Genomic DNA, 15,895 nt, shown 5'->3' with positions numbered 1-15,895 from the left:
TGATAAACAATATTGAGCATTACCAGGAAATGTTTGTCTTGCTGCCAGCTTCTTGGTTTCATCTATGTATAAAGTACTGTAAAAACAGAAATGACTTAACCTGCAGAGAGGGAGGGAAGTGTGCAATTATTCCTTTGTGAAATATAAGGTCCTAATCCATTATAAATGAAGTCATGTACACGGAATAAATGTCATATTTATTACCAGTGCACTAAAAGTTTAGACCCGCCATTTATCTTTATTCAGTCCTTGACTTCTTGTTGGCTTTGTCTGGCATAATATAACTGTTATATCAGTACATTATTAACAATGTGATGCTTTAATTAATTGAATAATAGTGGTAGTTAAGGACAGAGAATGCAATAAAGGGGCACATCTCAAAAATAGAGATATTTAGATGGTTATGATAGGTGTGTGTGCTTAATGTCCAAGGAAACCAGTTTAACCATCAATAAACAAGTTTCCTCCTAATTTAACGATATATTGGGAAAGATCATTACTTATTTCAATACTATTAGAGAAAATAAAGTGTAAATTAATGGAAAGTGAATATGTGTAACATTTTTGGCTTGACTATAACCGTTGCCGACTTTAGGCACCTCTGGCTTCAAGACTTTGATTTTTTTTCTTCAGTGCAGTTTGGAAAACAGAAAAAAATCTTTCATGCACATGCATCTATCCTGCACAACATGCATTGGATTTGTAGAACTCAAAGAAAAATGGTCTTAGAAGTAGAGCATTAGAGCAGGAGCACATCAAGAGGCCTACATTAATGCACCAAAATAGCGCCAATAGCAGCCAAATAAAGTAAGAAATCTACACTGGCTACATCTGCACAGTGTAAGCTGACATCAGCGATGTTGTTTTAAAGCTGAATGAACACATCTTGTGGACAACACTTTGAGGGGTAAATTTGGGTTGACCAGAGCTTCAAAATTCCCACTGAACCACAACCTCATAATATTGTGAAATGAGCTCTTGAGTTTTTTTCCTTCATTGTGACTGGGCTTAACATAATTGCAGAGGTTACTGTCTTTATAAACAACAGAAAAGAGCCCCCTATCATCAAACCTAATTTGGTGGCTGTGATGCAGCATTGGTTGCAGAAAAGAAAATAATAAAAATCAAATATAATTTGATGACCTGAAAACATTGTTGTAATGATAGCCATCAGATCAACACATTCAGTTAATCACTGTCATTTATCAAAGTTTCTTTGATGCAAAAATGGACTTTGTGCTACATATCAATATGAATACAAAAGGGAAAATGGCAGAAAAAAAAGTGGCTAATTAGAGTAAATGGAATGAAAAAAAAATTAAATAGTGCTCAGTCAGAGGGAAATAATGACACCGAATAAAGAAAATTGCACACAACTAAATTATGTTACAAGAAAAAGACAGACCCACAAACTGAACTAACTGAATGCTGCCTAAGAAACTGTTTCAGGAAGATAAACAGTGATTATTGAGATTGGTCCTGAAGTTACAGAGGAGTAGAAGTGGTTCGGTTTATACGTGGCTTTGTCATTGTTTTGTCATTGTTCATGATGCAATTGTTCTTATTGAACACAATCAGTGTTGTATAAAACAGTATTGTCTACATAAAGATGTTTTTGACAATCATGGATTCAAAAGACAATAATCAGGGTTTCCACTATATACATTTAGCAGCGGCGCACCGCCGCTCCTTCAGCTGTTTATGAAAAGTCATGAAGTCGTAATTACACGACTCTGCAGAGCCGTCTGCTCTACTGAACTTAACTTAACAGTCATCCTCTCTCTCTCTCTCTCTCTCTCTCTCCCCTTTGAGGGAGAGCAACTGGAACAGTAACAGGACGTCATGGCAACCAAATAAACAACAGCGTGAGTATAGCAGTTTCTCAGGGAGAGTGACAAACGTGAAATATGACAGCTACAGCATATTGGAAAATAACATTATGGACACTGACTTTGATGAATTTACTGTTTATCAGACCCCAGATGAGACAGGAAGCTAACGTTAGCGAATGCTGCAGTCCCTCTGCCTTTGACTTCCCGCTGCAGGAGATGTTGTATTCCCCCGACACGCTGTAATTACTTACGGTTTAAAACGTTTCCCAGGTTAGTGGGGTTGCATACCGCTCAAAACCAACATGAAAAAAACGTAGTAATGTTCCCTCAGCATTTTGTTTTGTTGCTAAACTGAGTGTAAAATGAGCGATGACGATAAATCAGTTTCAGGTAACTGTAGGTATCATAGGGTACCGTCTATTTGCTGGATTTTTCGGAGGTAACTGTAGCTAACGTTAGCATATAAGCCCACTGACAGCGATGATATTGTTCATATTTACAATAGTATACAATAGTAGTGGTCATAGTGAGTTGAAATGTTCAGTTCAGTTTAATTTTATTTATATAGCATGTTTGGTCAACTATGGTTATTTTTTAAAGTGCTTAACAAGGTCCAAAATCAAAGAGATAATATACACAAACAATACACAATATACAATACAAAATAACCAACAGTAGAAAAAGGTCAAGCTATCAAAGCTCAACTTGAATTGAAAGCCAATGCATAGTAATGGGTCTTAAGCAAGGACTTGAATGTTTCAATGGTCCGAGCTGTTCTTACATGAATAAGTAGACCATTCCAGAGGTTTGGAGCAGCCACTGCAAAGGCTCGGTCACCATTTTTTTATTTTTTATTTTATTCTGTTCCAAAAACACTTTCTGTGAGAAAGTACAGAAGGGACACGAACATTATATCCTTGAATGTAAGACATATGATGCTTGTGATTTGACGATTGCAAATAAAGCACAAAAAAAAGTAACTAACCGCTATTTTCATTTTAGTAACGTTAATGTTGACGTTCACCCTACCCCCACCCCCCCTTGCTGCTGAAAGTTTTTTTAGCGGAAACACTGAATAATTGTTAGAAAACAGCACAGAAATTGTAAATAGCCAAAATAAACTTCCTAAATGTTGGCAAGCCTCCAGTGGGTTACTTACTGTAACAGGACTAGAGGCCTACTTATGAGCTATAAAATAAATGTTTTAACTTAGTTGTAGAGGGGTTGGAAAACTAAAGTGGCATTTAGTGTTATTGTTCTCTTAATTAATGCTCATACTTGTTTCAAGAGTCGAGTTTGCCCTGAAATATAACAATAGTGTTGTTGCAGTATGGGGCTAATACAGTCCAAAGGGTTTCTATGTCTCAAGAGAGACAAAAACAAGAAAACACTAATGCGCATGGTAAGATGTAGTGAAGTACCCTGGGCACCAGAGAGAACCATAAATTCCAAAATTGTCTGAGTTATCCATTCACAGCAGTGGAATATATGCACAGACACAAGTTGAGGTTTACGTGGAAAATGTTCCTTCAAAGCCCCCCAGCTGGAATAAAAGACTTGTATGTTTATTTTTGAACGAGCCATTACATCTTTATTCAATATCCTTCCCTGTTCGGAAGACAGCCAACTTCTTAAATCCAGTGATTTCTCCACATGGTAATAGCCCGATTTCCCCCGTGGAATCAGATAGATCTTGTTTAGATGTTTTTCATGTGAGGATTAAGAAAAGAAATTGGCAGATTTGTGTTCCAAAACACGGTGACTCCTCTGTTTTCCAATGCTCACACTGAGATAATCTTGGATATCTCAATTATGTTTTGAACTCCATCCCTGGAAGCTTCAGGTTCCGCCGTTTCCAATGATATGGAGATGAAGCGTTAAAGCTACAGGCTGCAACACTAGTGTAAGACAGAAAAAAGGATCAGCAGCTGAACATGACGTGAAGTTGATTGTGCACAGTAATCAGAAAATCCAAGAAATTAAGATAGAATAAAATTAAGAAAATACTGATCACACACAAAACTCAAGGTCCACCTACAAGCTTTTAACCACACCACACGGTCTTCATCTGTGTAACTAAAAGTGATATGGCTGCAATCAGCTGCTGAACTCGCATACCAACAGATCCATCTTTATGTAATAATAATAATAATAATAATATAATGTATACTTTATTAATCCCACAAGGGAAATTACAATGTTTTGTTTTTAGAACACACATTACACACAGGCCTGAAATACACAAACACGCTCTGTGGCAACTAAACAAACTACAACTGCGGTTGAAAGCAGTGGAAAAAGCTAGTAAGTGTGCCTTGAGTTGAAGTTGTTGTGCTAGATTTCCAAGTGAAGAGTGATTTTCTAATTAAATGGATAAAAATGTCAATTTCTAGAGGCTTTCTAAGGAGAGTGGCACAGCTCTTTTTCTGATAGTTTATTGTCCTCTTTTTAATGGACATGAGACATAAAGAAGATGACTGTGCTATTCACTGAATGTTCGACTTAATGTTTTCATCAGTGTATCTGTGTCTCAATGAAACTATTTGACACCTAATGGCAAGAGAGCAGTCAAGCAGGTCTCAGCCAGCCAGGCACCTCTGCAGCCTTGCAGTAGGAAGCGAACCATTGGTCAGGGTGATTAACCTCTGCAATGGGCCAATCAGACTGCAGTTCAGGAGGCTAACGACTGCCAGGTGTGTAACAGCACGCGCTGGGGTGTCGCCTTCATGTATGAAGATGAAAGAAAACAAAGCAGGATAAGCTTGGCTGTATCAGTCATAAGATGAAAAGTGGCATATGTTTAAAAAAAACACTTCCATTTGAGTCTCAAGAAAGATTTTGTGCACATTACAGTGATCATTCAAACCATTTCTGTATTTTATTTCTGCCGTATTCTTTAGAAAATCGCTTGAACTTTGTACAGGGTAACATATATTCCATTAGACACATTGTTTTACGGCTTTTCCCTTAACCTCTCCGAAGACATTCTTTCATAAAGTCACTGTATGACAGCAATATCCTCTGCTCAGAGTAACACAGTGTGTTGTGAAATGGGAAGTGTCAGATAATAGTGAGACTGCGAACAAGCGACATGTTGGCAGATCGGAGGCCCCACGCCAATCCCAGCCTGCTCAGTTGCAATCTAACACATCTTTCCTCTATGTGGGGAGAAGGGGACACATTTTGGTAAAGAGCCAGGTCTAAGGTAGTCCTCTATGAACACATTCTCTTTAAATTAAATGCATTTCTGGCGATATGAAGGCTGATTTATATTAACTCAGGTTTCTAAGGTGCTTTCTAGGGTGAACGGCTCTGAGATTCTGAGCCTGATGTGGCAGGTCTAACAAAATGTATTGTGTTAAAAATATTTCAACTCAGACTTTTAATTATTTTATTTAAGGTTTTATGTGCAATCTCGGACATTTAAAAAAAAAAAATGCAGTTAATAGAAAGGTTTTTAACAAAGTGTGAAGCCTCCATTCCTTGTAAGTACACTGTAAATGTGTTAATGATGTTTGATAACAATGTTTTTAACGTACAGTATAATAAAATGTCAGTCACCTCGTTTTACTTGGAAGTGCTCTCAGATAAACACTTCAGTCATCTTATTCCTCACCTGACCCTGCTACAACTTATTTCCCACGTACACAGTTTGCAGCTGTAATACTCCAGAGCATAGACCCATTATGAAAACTGAAACTGAATCTGCATCAAATCTTGAAGCAGCAGTTCACCCAAATCACACACAAAAAAACATTTTCTCACTTACCCCTAGTGGTAATTTAGTCATGCAAATAGTTTGTAATTTAGCCAAGTTTGGATGTCGCTCCATTGGAGACATTTGCAGCCACCCCTAATACAATAAGGGTGTGTGAAATTTAATTTGTGGTGCTCAACACATTTTATTGTCATTATGCAAGCACAATGAAATTGCAGTTGTGTCAGCTGCAAATGGTGCATTGTATTAAGGACTACACACATATTTACAAAGATTAAAATAAGGAGCTAATTAGATAAGAGATAATAAATATCAGCGATTAAAAAGTGCAGAATATAAGCAATATGAGATATAATACATGCTTCAGGTGGGCGTTTCCCATGGTTGTGTGGCAGTTTGCTGACATTTGATTGCCGACATTGCTAGCAGATGCACTGATCATTACTGTGGTGCACTACTTACTGTACTGGAACACATCATGAATAGCCTATGAATGTTGCACATAGCATCAACCGTTCAACATTAAACAACTGGGATGATGACCCCTCGTGTTATTTTCAGTAGGACAATGGGAGCTAGCTAGCTAGGCTAGCGTCCTTCCGGAAAATGGAAGCTTGTAGCATTATTCTAACAGATTGTCCTACTAGACGTTACTTTTCGCTCATGTCATTTCAACACCTGCTGAGTGCCACTTTCAAGCTTCTGTACCCAGAGGGTTGTGTTCAGGTGGACTGACCAATGTTAGCTGTCTTTCTTTTATGACACCAGTAAACCTATTTTAAAGTTGAATGGGGTGGTATTTGTGATCAGCAGAAGTCTCAGATTAGATGCTGTAAAAGCTTTAGGAAAAGAAAAAAAAAAATGCATGACAAGATACCACCAGGGGTAAATGGGAACATATGTTTTTTTGTAATTTGTGTGAACTGACCCTTATGATGCCATGCACTGTTGGTACTTTAACTTCCTAAATATGTTGAAAGATCACAAACAAGCCGGCGTCCATGGTGGATATTAGAAGAATGTGATGGCGTGACCCCATTCTCCCTCCCCAGAGGTGTCATTGAGTAAAACCAAATGATTCCCCTCACAGCTCAATATTTAGGTTACTAATGAGCCTTGACCAATCACATTACTAAGTTACTTCAACAAGAACAATCAGATTAGCATGTAATGCCTGTTAAGTTCCCGATATGGCTGAGCAGATGTCTGTCATTTTATTGATGTGAACTATTAGACGCCATCTCTCTGTCAATCTCTCTGTCTCTGTGTTTTTCGCTCTCATTCTTAGAAACATGCCTCAGGAAAAGCATCTCTTCCTCTTGAGTTCTTGGCCCGTCTTTACATTACCCCACTTATCATTTGAATGCATAATGGATCCTGACAGGAAGAACTGCAGATGTCAGTTGAGTTGGGGTTTGTTGGTCTGGTAAATATGCAGCACAGCCGGTAAACACAGCCGCAGACTATTTAAAGCAGCCTGTCAAAGTGTCATGCTGAAAATCCCTCTTGATGATGTGCCTTGGCAATTCCTTAGCGCAACAGAGATCGTGAGAGCTTTGGAAAATGGAGTGTAAATGTGCAGCAAAGTCTGTTCTTTATCAGAGCGGTAGCAGACCTCATCCTTGACATTGCATGTTTTATTCCTCAGAATCAGGAATTAGCTGATAGAAGTCATGCTACCCGTAAGTGAGGCAGTGTGACTTTACTCTGAACTGGAAAGCATCTCCGGAGACATCTGTTGCCTTGTAGACACCAGTTAATACGTCAGTATCTATGTGCACACCCAAGTGCTTATAATATACTCACAGGCCCTTATCCAAAGTGCCATATCCAGTGATCATTCGGTGCCACTGATTAGACACATGACTCACCCTTACATTGTAGGATTACACGTGTTGGTTTAGTGGCTTAGTGAATTCCCCACTGTGACCCACAGTCACACTTTTTACTCTGCTGTACAAGTCAACCATTTACACAGCTGTCTAAATACAGAAGTCATTCACGTTAAATGACTTTCCATCCCAGGGAGTCTACCAGTCTCTTTCTTTTAGGTATTCATGCTGATGCCTCAGAGGTACAAGCTTCACAAAGGCTCGAGGTGCAACATCTCCCTAAACATAAAATATTTTTATATTTGTTACTTTCTCATCGGAAAACTCAAACTGGGTGCAAGGTTCGCTACACGCCCATGGTCCCCTGTTGTCAAGAAATGAACTCAGGAAATTGCTTTCACTGAGAGTGAACCATACTAAATAATGGAGACCTCGTTGGCTTGGTGCTGCACTCCTGCTCTTTGGATGTGCAATCTCTTCTATTGGGAGAAAGTGAAACCGAGAGGGCGTGAGAGAAAGACATGAAAAGAAAAAGAAAAAAGGCAAGTGTGTGATGCAGCAGTTTAAGGGAAGGCATGTGCTGGTAATGGAAGAGCTGTCAAAGGGATGAAAGGATTGTCAGATCCGCATGCAGCAGTTCCCATTCACACCTCGAGTGAGTTCACAGTATGACACACCCTAAAGAAATCTGCTTCCAAACTGCATATTAGTTTTCAATTTATGTGTTGAGCGCCAAGTGTGTTGAGGAATTCAGCTTGGGAATGACGGCTTATCAGTCCCATAGATGTGCTGTTTGTTGGAATAATCCTCAGCGTGAAAAGATGGCAAGAAAGTTTAATATTATCTTGTTGATAGCTTGCTTGCAGCACATGGTTAATTTATGACATACATTTTCATTTATCTCCATGTGCCCAAAAAATGATGTGATGATGCACAGCAGTGACTTTTCTGGAGTAGAAGAGGAACTGGGTAGCATAACCTGAACAGACAAAGGCAATAACCCCACAAAGCAGTATTATAGTGTTTTAGTCTCTTTTCTCTGCACTAAAACTTCAACAACATGGTACTAGAACAATATACCAATTTTCTTTAGGGGATTTAATTTGCTAATTTATAGAAAGGTTCTCATGAAGAAAATGAATTCCTAGCAGTGCAGTATGTGAACCAGCCTATAGATACACCACTGTATTTGAGGGGATACAATAGCCTAGCAGCAAAAATAATGTGATGAACAGTAGGAGCTGTTTGATTAAACACAAGAAGACAAGACAGAGAGAAAAATTGCATACTTGGATACCAAAGACTTGAGAGTATGCCCTACCTGCCCAGCTATGGATGGATGATAGGTTAAACAGGTTGCTTATTGCTCTTTTACTGTGTATAGCTGTTAAAGGTCAGTATTTGTGGTGTAAATTAACGTACTCTGGCCCTGCGGATGGAAATGTGATTCCCAGACATTCCTTACACTGCATGTTCTTTCCTCTCTGTCTCTCTCTCTCTCTCTCTCTCTCTCTCCCTCCCCATTTCTTATTCTTTCATATGCTCTGTCTTTCTTTCATTCTTTATTTTATCTTCTCTCCACCCTGTTAATGTTGTTCCAGGTGTTCTATATGTACTCAATCACAACAAAAAATAAATCTCTCTCAGGAGACATTTCTTGAAGCATGTTATGTCTTCTTGCTGTCTTTATTGCTTACATTGCTCACTCCACCATACTCCTCTCCCCGCTTCCTCCCCCTGATGTGTTTTCATGTCCTGACTCCTTCCTCTACCTCGTCCTCATGTCTTTCAGGCTGTTCCTGAAAAGCCACAGTGGGACTGCAGGCAGACAGAGCAGTCTCGTAATCCACGGAGCAGACTTCAGCACCAAGGACATGGACAATGACAACTGCATGTGCAAGTGTGCCCTCATGCTCACTGGTGGTAAGTGCAGCCAAACACTGAATTGCAATGAGGATAACCATACATTCATATACATTTAAATAATAAATATCTGGCTCTTTAGCTGCTAAATAGTCCAATAAGCTGTAAAACCAAAGCAATGACTAAAAAAGTTCCACAGAGCTGAGGGATCTTCGAAGTAAGTCGTTACTCTCCGTGGGTTGGTCACAACAAATGAGAGCTTTAACATTGTATATCGTCATCTAATCCACTCTTAAAATGAAGAAATATTGCTTAGAGCAATCTTAAGTAATAATTTAACCATTTGCCTTTGTTTTTCTCTTCCAAATAAGTTTAGCTATCTCTGTCTGATGGTTTCTCGTGTTTGTTTCCCCATCAGACTTCTTTCCAGCAATGTATTTTGGCTCTCAGGTCTCAGCAATTAACTTGGGGAGTACATTGTCATTATAATCAATAGGAAAACTACAAACAATGCCCAAGATGTAATAAACCACAGTGATCTTTCAAGCATTTATATATGGCAACAGCGGGACAATACAGAATTGCTTTTACGAGAAATCAACGGGCATGATTTTACCATTTCAAAAAGTAATAACCTCTGATTGGCTTTATGACCAACCTCACAATGTTCATTGCACGGTCATTCGTTCAGGTCATTATAATCACAACCTGCTCTTGCAAGACATGCAATGGGCTAACATGGCCACTTATACATCTATCTGCACCTATTAGGCTATATTCTGCATCCCCTCCCAGTTGCACTGTGGTTGGAAACGAGCACATTATAAAAATCCCTGGGCGCGGCACCAAGTGTCAGAAAGATTTAAAATGACTCTGCTTCTCCTGCTGTGTAAGTGGAGCCCAGTGACCCTCGCTGTCACCGCATGGCAGCTCTATTGCTGTGGAGTCCTGACCTGGTACTAATCAAGCATTTCTAAGTGCAGATTTAAGTTCAGCATTACCTCTTAGGTCATTGTGAATGCAGTGGGTTAAAGGGAACTGGCATCTGATCACTAATCAACACCCCTACTCTGCTTGATTCATAGCCTGCCTATAGCAAGCCACAAAGGAGAGGCATGACAACATGTAGCCTGAGTCAAGGTTGGTCCGAACCCAGCACTGTGCTACAGTATGTACAGTATATCATTTGATTTATACCCTGCATTTACAAGAGCAGGGCTGACATCAGATGATGTAAGTGTCTGGAATATACAAGAGGAAAATACTTCTCTGCCACATTTACGAGGACAACTGTAGCATGCCATGTTAAGAATACGGAGGAGGATGTAGTATGGACACACACATACTGTAATGTATATATTTGCACAGCACTAGAACATACAGTAGGGATACAGCACTGACAGTAGGAGGCAGAGGGGATCCCTCTATCATGTGAACTGCACTAGCGGGGTCTTTCTTTTCAAAATAAGACACCCCTACTTTTTTACAAGTCTGTAAAAAGCGCTCGCCTGGAAACCGAGAGGATACTGATCATAAATCCCAAAAGATTGCTGCTGTGCACACTGAATGTTTGTGTGTGTGACATAGGTTGTGTGGTCTGTGGTTTATCAACAAGTGAGGGATGGCAAGTAGGTGACTTTCGCTGTATTCCGCTTCATTGTTTGAAAGGAAAAACAATGTCTCAATAAAATGAAACAGCAGGTTGCACAACACACACTGTGACATGCTATAACCAAACCTCATCCCATCATTGTATCAACTACAGGACATTACCACCAGCTTTTCTACTGGTACTGTCTACTCCTCAAATGTCTTTTTATTCCAGCTGTTACTCAACCCTAGCCTATTCTTTGTGATCATGTTTTTCATCTTTAATGTTTTTTTTTGGCCCCTTGAGGGCAGCGGAAACAAGCTGTAAACACAGCATTGACATATCACCTTTTAAGTTGACACATCAAACTTATTGCGTATTTACACATCCAACTTATAGCAACCTGGCAAATTTTAAGTCCAATATTCACTCTCCTTTTAGCTCTGTTTTGGTCTCCACCAACACTCGTTTACTACTAAATGCACTACTTTGTTCACCAGCTAATCGTTAACTTTGTCTCTCTGTTGTTTGATGCTGGGCAGGTCGTGTACATTGTTGTTGTTTATTAGCTTACTCACTGAGAACAGCTGTATGCTGTGGCTGGAAACTGATGACACCTGTGAGAGTGAACCCAAACCGTAAAGCTGTAGGCTCTAAAACTAAAACAATGAGCTAAAAGATGCCAAAATGCCCCGTAGAGTTGAGGGAAACTGCAGAGTTGGTGATAATTTTCCTGTAGGTTTATCACTACAAGCAACACCTCTTACATTACACATAATGATTCAATCCATTGTTCAATTATAAATACTGACTATAGCAGCTTTAAGCTTTAACAACTTTGGTCCATCTCCAAAAATGTCAGGTGCAGTGTGTCCTTTGAAAGAGCTCCCCAGCTTAAGGACTATTCTTAAAAGATCCTACAAAAAAATGTACGCAGAGCAAGTGCAATTTCATATTTGATTCCTACTGGTGCCAGCATCCTAAAATTATAAACAGCTGTGGAAATGTAAGGTGTCCACCAGTTTCCATGCTATGTTGTGTACGTGTCTTATGATGAAGCAGCAATCAATGTGAAATTTATATCTGTGTGATCCATGCCAGCAACAAGGGCAGAACATTGCTCCTGATTACTGACAGCAGGGCTTGTGAAATGTCATTCTGTACACCGCTGTGGTATTCAGGTCTGACAGGAGAGAGAAGAGCTGCCATTTGTCGCTGTGTGACTGACACATGCCATGCCTCGCATATGTTCTATATCTGACTGTATCAGTGACTGCGTGTTCACTAGTTCAGATATGAGACTTGAATGACAGATTACTAGGATGGAATAGATGTTATGTTCAGTATATCTCTTATCATCTGAAATATACAAAACTAACCATAATAATACCGTAATAACACTTATAGACATATTTATAAAGCACCTTTCATTTACATGAAGTTGTGTATTTAAAAAAGCATTTCTACACAATTTCAAAAGTGGTAAGCAAAGCATTTAAATATGATGAAACAGGAGAAAATAATAGGGATAACCTTTAAGTAAGATTGAATAGAAATACACGTTCAGTAAAATTCAATAAAGTAAGGACACAGACTGCTTAAAAGCCAGATTAAAAAGGAAGTTGCATGGTGGATATTTATGGGCAGGTTGTTCGACAGATTATGGTCCATAATAAGACAGAAGTATGAAAACGAGCCTTCAGTGACCTAAAACTAAAACTGAATTTCCCCAAGAGGGATTGATAAAGTACTACTACTTCTTCTTCTAGGCAGCAGGTAGTGGCAGAAACCGTTCATTAAGTATGGAGATGCTAAACCATTCAGACCCTTGTAAACTTCTAATTCTAAAAAAGACACAGGAAGCCATTGTGTGTCTTGAATTATAAAATAACTCTATGTCCGAGCACATCTACCCTTTCTCTTGGTACCAGATCCACTTCAGTGAAAGTATGAAATGTGTCACCTTGGGAGTAGAATAAAAGTTTCCCATGCCATGCACAACTCTTCTTGTGCACATGCACTCTTTGCTTTAAATAGAAAGAGGTACTGAAAGTGTTCAGCAACAGGTACTGGTATCCCAATGAACTCAGTGACAGTAACACATTGAGCAGATAGCAGTGAAATGGTGTCTGAACCATTGCCATGGCCCTGAGGGAGAGGCCATGGGAAACGTTCAACCTTGACAGTAACACGCACAAAAAGTTATGATTGAGGTGACTTTATCAACACCTTGACAAAACACTATTTACTCAAAGCCTTGTTTGTTCTGCTAAAAGGCATTGAGAATTTGCAACTAATATTAAATTGTGTCTCTATTCAGGTTGGTGGTTTGATGCCTGTGGCCCGTCCAACCTTAACGGCATGTACTTTACCCAAGGACAACATGTAGGGAAGTTAAACGGTATCAAGTGGCACTACTTTAAGGGCCCCAGCTACTCGCTACGAGCCACGGTCATGATGATCCGCCCTCTGGACTTCTCCTAGTCTTTTGAAGTTTAAACTTCAAAACGGCCATGTAGCACATTAGAGGGACCCTCCCTATTTTATCCTCTTGTCTCATCTCATTTCGCTGGACCTGGGAGTCATCCAATTAATCTTTTTTATTTTTTTTTATTCAACCTGGTCCTTCCGTTGGAGCTATTGCTGTTCTGCTGTTGCCTCATAACCTTTCCCCTCAATGAACTGAAGAGCATCCATGAAGAGGAAGAAAGACACAGATTCACCTGAACTGATTTCAGTTCACAAGCAGATTCACAAACTTGACGTTATTTAGGGACAAATGCTTTCAGGTGGATTATGTTACGCCTGGAATTGGTGCACATTTTGCGCATGCTCTAAGGTCAGCTTGTATGAAAATTCAAGCATGATGTCAAACCACAATTATTTCCATTTTCCTGGGGACCTGCGTTGTAATAATATGGAGGACTTGAGCTATACTGAATGGAAAGCAGCTATCACAGAGCAGCACTGACTCCTTAAACTGCAGAACAGAACTTATCTGGAGCGCTCTAAGGAGACGAATGAGAGATTTTGCTTTTTTATTAAAATGATGCTAACAGAACACAGCCCATAAATATTATGAATGTATTATATATTGTGTTGTTTATTTTTTTGTATTTTTGTTATCCCAACTCTATACGATATTGAACGTGAGATGAAATAGTTTTTTTGTACTGTACAGTGTATGCTGAATTTCTATCTGCATTATGTGTAAACACACTCCGTTTTAAAGTAACCTTGAAATTCAAGTAATGAGTTGGTAATAGTTACAAGGGTCACTTGCTGGCAGTTACACACTAGCTGTCTTCAGAGAGTGTGATTATTTTTAGAGTTCATATGTGAGGTTATTATTGGATTAGATTCTGGACTGAGATCCTTTTGCCTTTTTGTTATTGGCTGAGAAACAACTAATACGTGCCAAGGTTTAGATTGTGAGTGATCACGTTGCTTTCTGCTGAATATGAAAAACAAGGACATTAATACAGATGCGTATAATTAGTGATATATATATCAATTACAGCTGTGTGCACATTGGGGATTAGAATGTACGTTTGCATATAAAACAAGTAATGTGTATTTTTTTTTTTAAATACACAGATATATATAGTATATTCCTGAGTGTCATGATGGAAGTACCACGTCATGATACCTCCATATTCACAAAGATGTTAATGCTTATATTAAGCTGGTGTCCCATATGTACGAAGCTCACAAAGAATGAGGTCAAAGTTCATATTACTGAATCGTATTTCTATCTATAAAGGATGTTGTAAAACCCCTTTAAGACTGTTCCTAATCTCTTACCTTTAGACAAATAGCAGATCATTAAGACAAGTTGCATCCAAAATGTTTTTCACAGACATCAACATGACAGCCTCAGAATCCAGCCAATTTCTGTTTCTCATCAACGCAGCTTTGAAAAAAAAAGGAGCTGGAGTTGGATATGAAGCATGAAATTAATGATTCCACCAAGTGATCCGTGTGAACACATATTTCATAACTTCCAGCTTCCAACTTCCATAACAACAGAATCTACTGTGGAGTATTTACTAAAGGTACAGTACATGTGGCGAGAAGACAACGTGTATCTGGATCTTGTAAAACTACAATCGACATGTTTATTAGCATACTAAAATTGTATAATTTAATGTGTGTGTACGTATAGAGCAGCTTTCCTGAGGAAAGCTATTCTTTAGTTTCTGTTTTTCCTCTGCCAGATCTACAATGGTGTTTTGAAGTTGAGCATAAAACATAGAAGTTAAGATAATAACCCTGGAGAAATGTGCCTTTGATAACTCTGCTTTTACCTCATTCAATTCCAGATTTGCAGATTTATTTAAACATCTTTTGTAACATGTGGTCAGTGTTGTGTTGCTAGATTAAATAAAAGAGAAAATGTTTTCAATCTGGCTTTAGTCTGCACTTTTTGTGCCAAATTGATGTGATGATAGACGGGTTTAAAGTCAGGGTTCTAAAATGTCCTTCATTACGTCTTTCTTTAAGGAGACATACTTTAACTTAAAAAAAAAAAGTTTGGTTTCACGATAATATCTTCAACATCAGTTTAAATCTCCTGATACAAACGCTATACTGTATGTCATGCAAAGCAAGCTTTTTGCACAGATAGACATGAGATAAATCCCACAGATAGATATGCTTTCTTCCGGCCTTTTCGGGACCAAACCATATGGTTCAAACATTAAACTCACTCTCTGCCCCGGCAGTGGAGTGGCTTTTGTCTCGAGCGGTGACTCGCTTTGCTTGCTTGTGGCAATGACAGACTGCCAAAGTGTCAAATGCTGTCGGGACCTGTAGTGTCTCCTCAATAGTTGACATTCCTGGTCCTAATCAGAGGTTAAACAAATGAGTGCAGCCTGCAAACCACCACGTGTCCTTCAGCGCCTGCACTGACCCAACACCCTCACTGGAATGTGTTCTATAGAGTCTGGAGCAGTGGAGTGTGAAGAGAGTCCGCACACGCTGGCAAACACCTATGTGGGTCTGAAGCTTTGTCCTTTGTTGGTGTAAGGACAGGACCTACCAAGAACCACTTCTAAAC

At 39.1% G+C, this 15,895-nt stretch overlaps 1 protein-coding gene across 2 annotated transcripts in view; it reads left to right on the top strand.

Moving 5' to 3' along the window:
• angpt1 (angiopoietin 1) overlaps positions 1 to 15,246 on the top strand; it is a 72,849-nt gene extending 57,603 nt beyond the window's left edge. For both annotated transcript variants that reach the window (XM_039820569.1, XM_039820570.1), the window contains exons 8-9: positions 9,175 to 9,305; positions 13,157 to 15,246. In XM_039820569.1, coding sequence (XP_039676503.1) covers positions 9,175 to 9,305; positions 13,157 to 13,320 — 295 coding nt within the window. In that variant the 3' untranslated portion in view covers positions 13,321 to 15,246. The remainder of the gene's footprint in view (positions 1 to 9,174; positions 9,306 to 13,156) is intronic.
• Positions 15,247 to 15,895: the final 649 nt, after the last annotated feature.

This window comes from Perca fluviatilis, chromosome 13, assembly GCF_010015445.1.
Source record: "Perca fluviatilis chromosome 13, GENO_Pfluv_1.0, whole genome shotgun sequence".
NCBI lineage: Eukaryota > Metazoa > Chordata > Actinopteri > Perciformes > Percidae > Perca > Perca fluviatilis.
The sequence above is the reverse complement of the archived record's forward strand: the minus strand, read 5'-3'. Positions and strand labels throughout refer to the sequence as shown.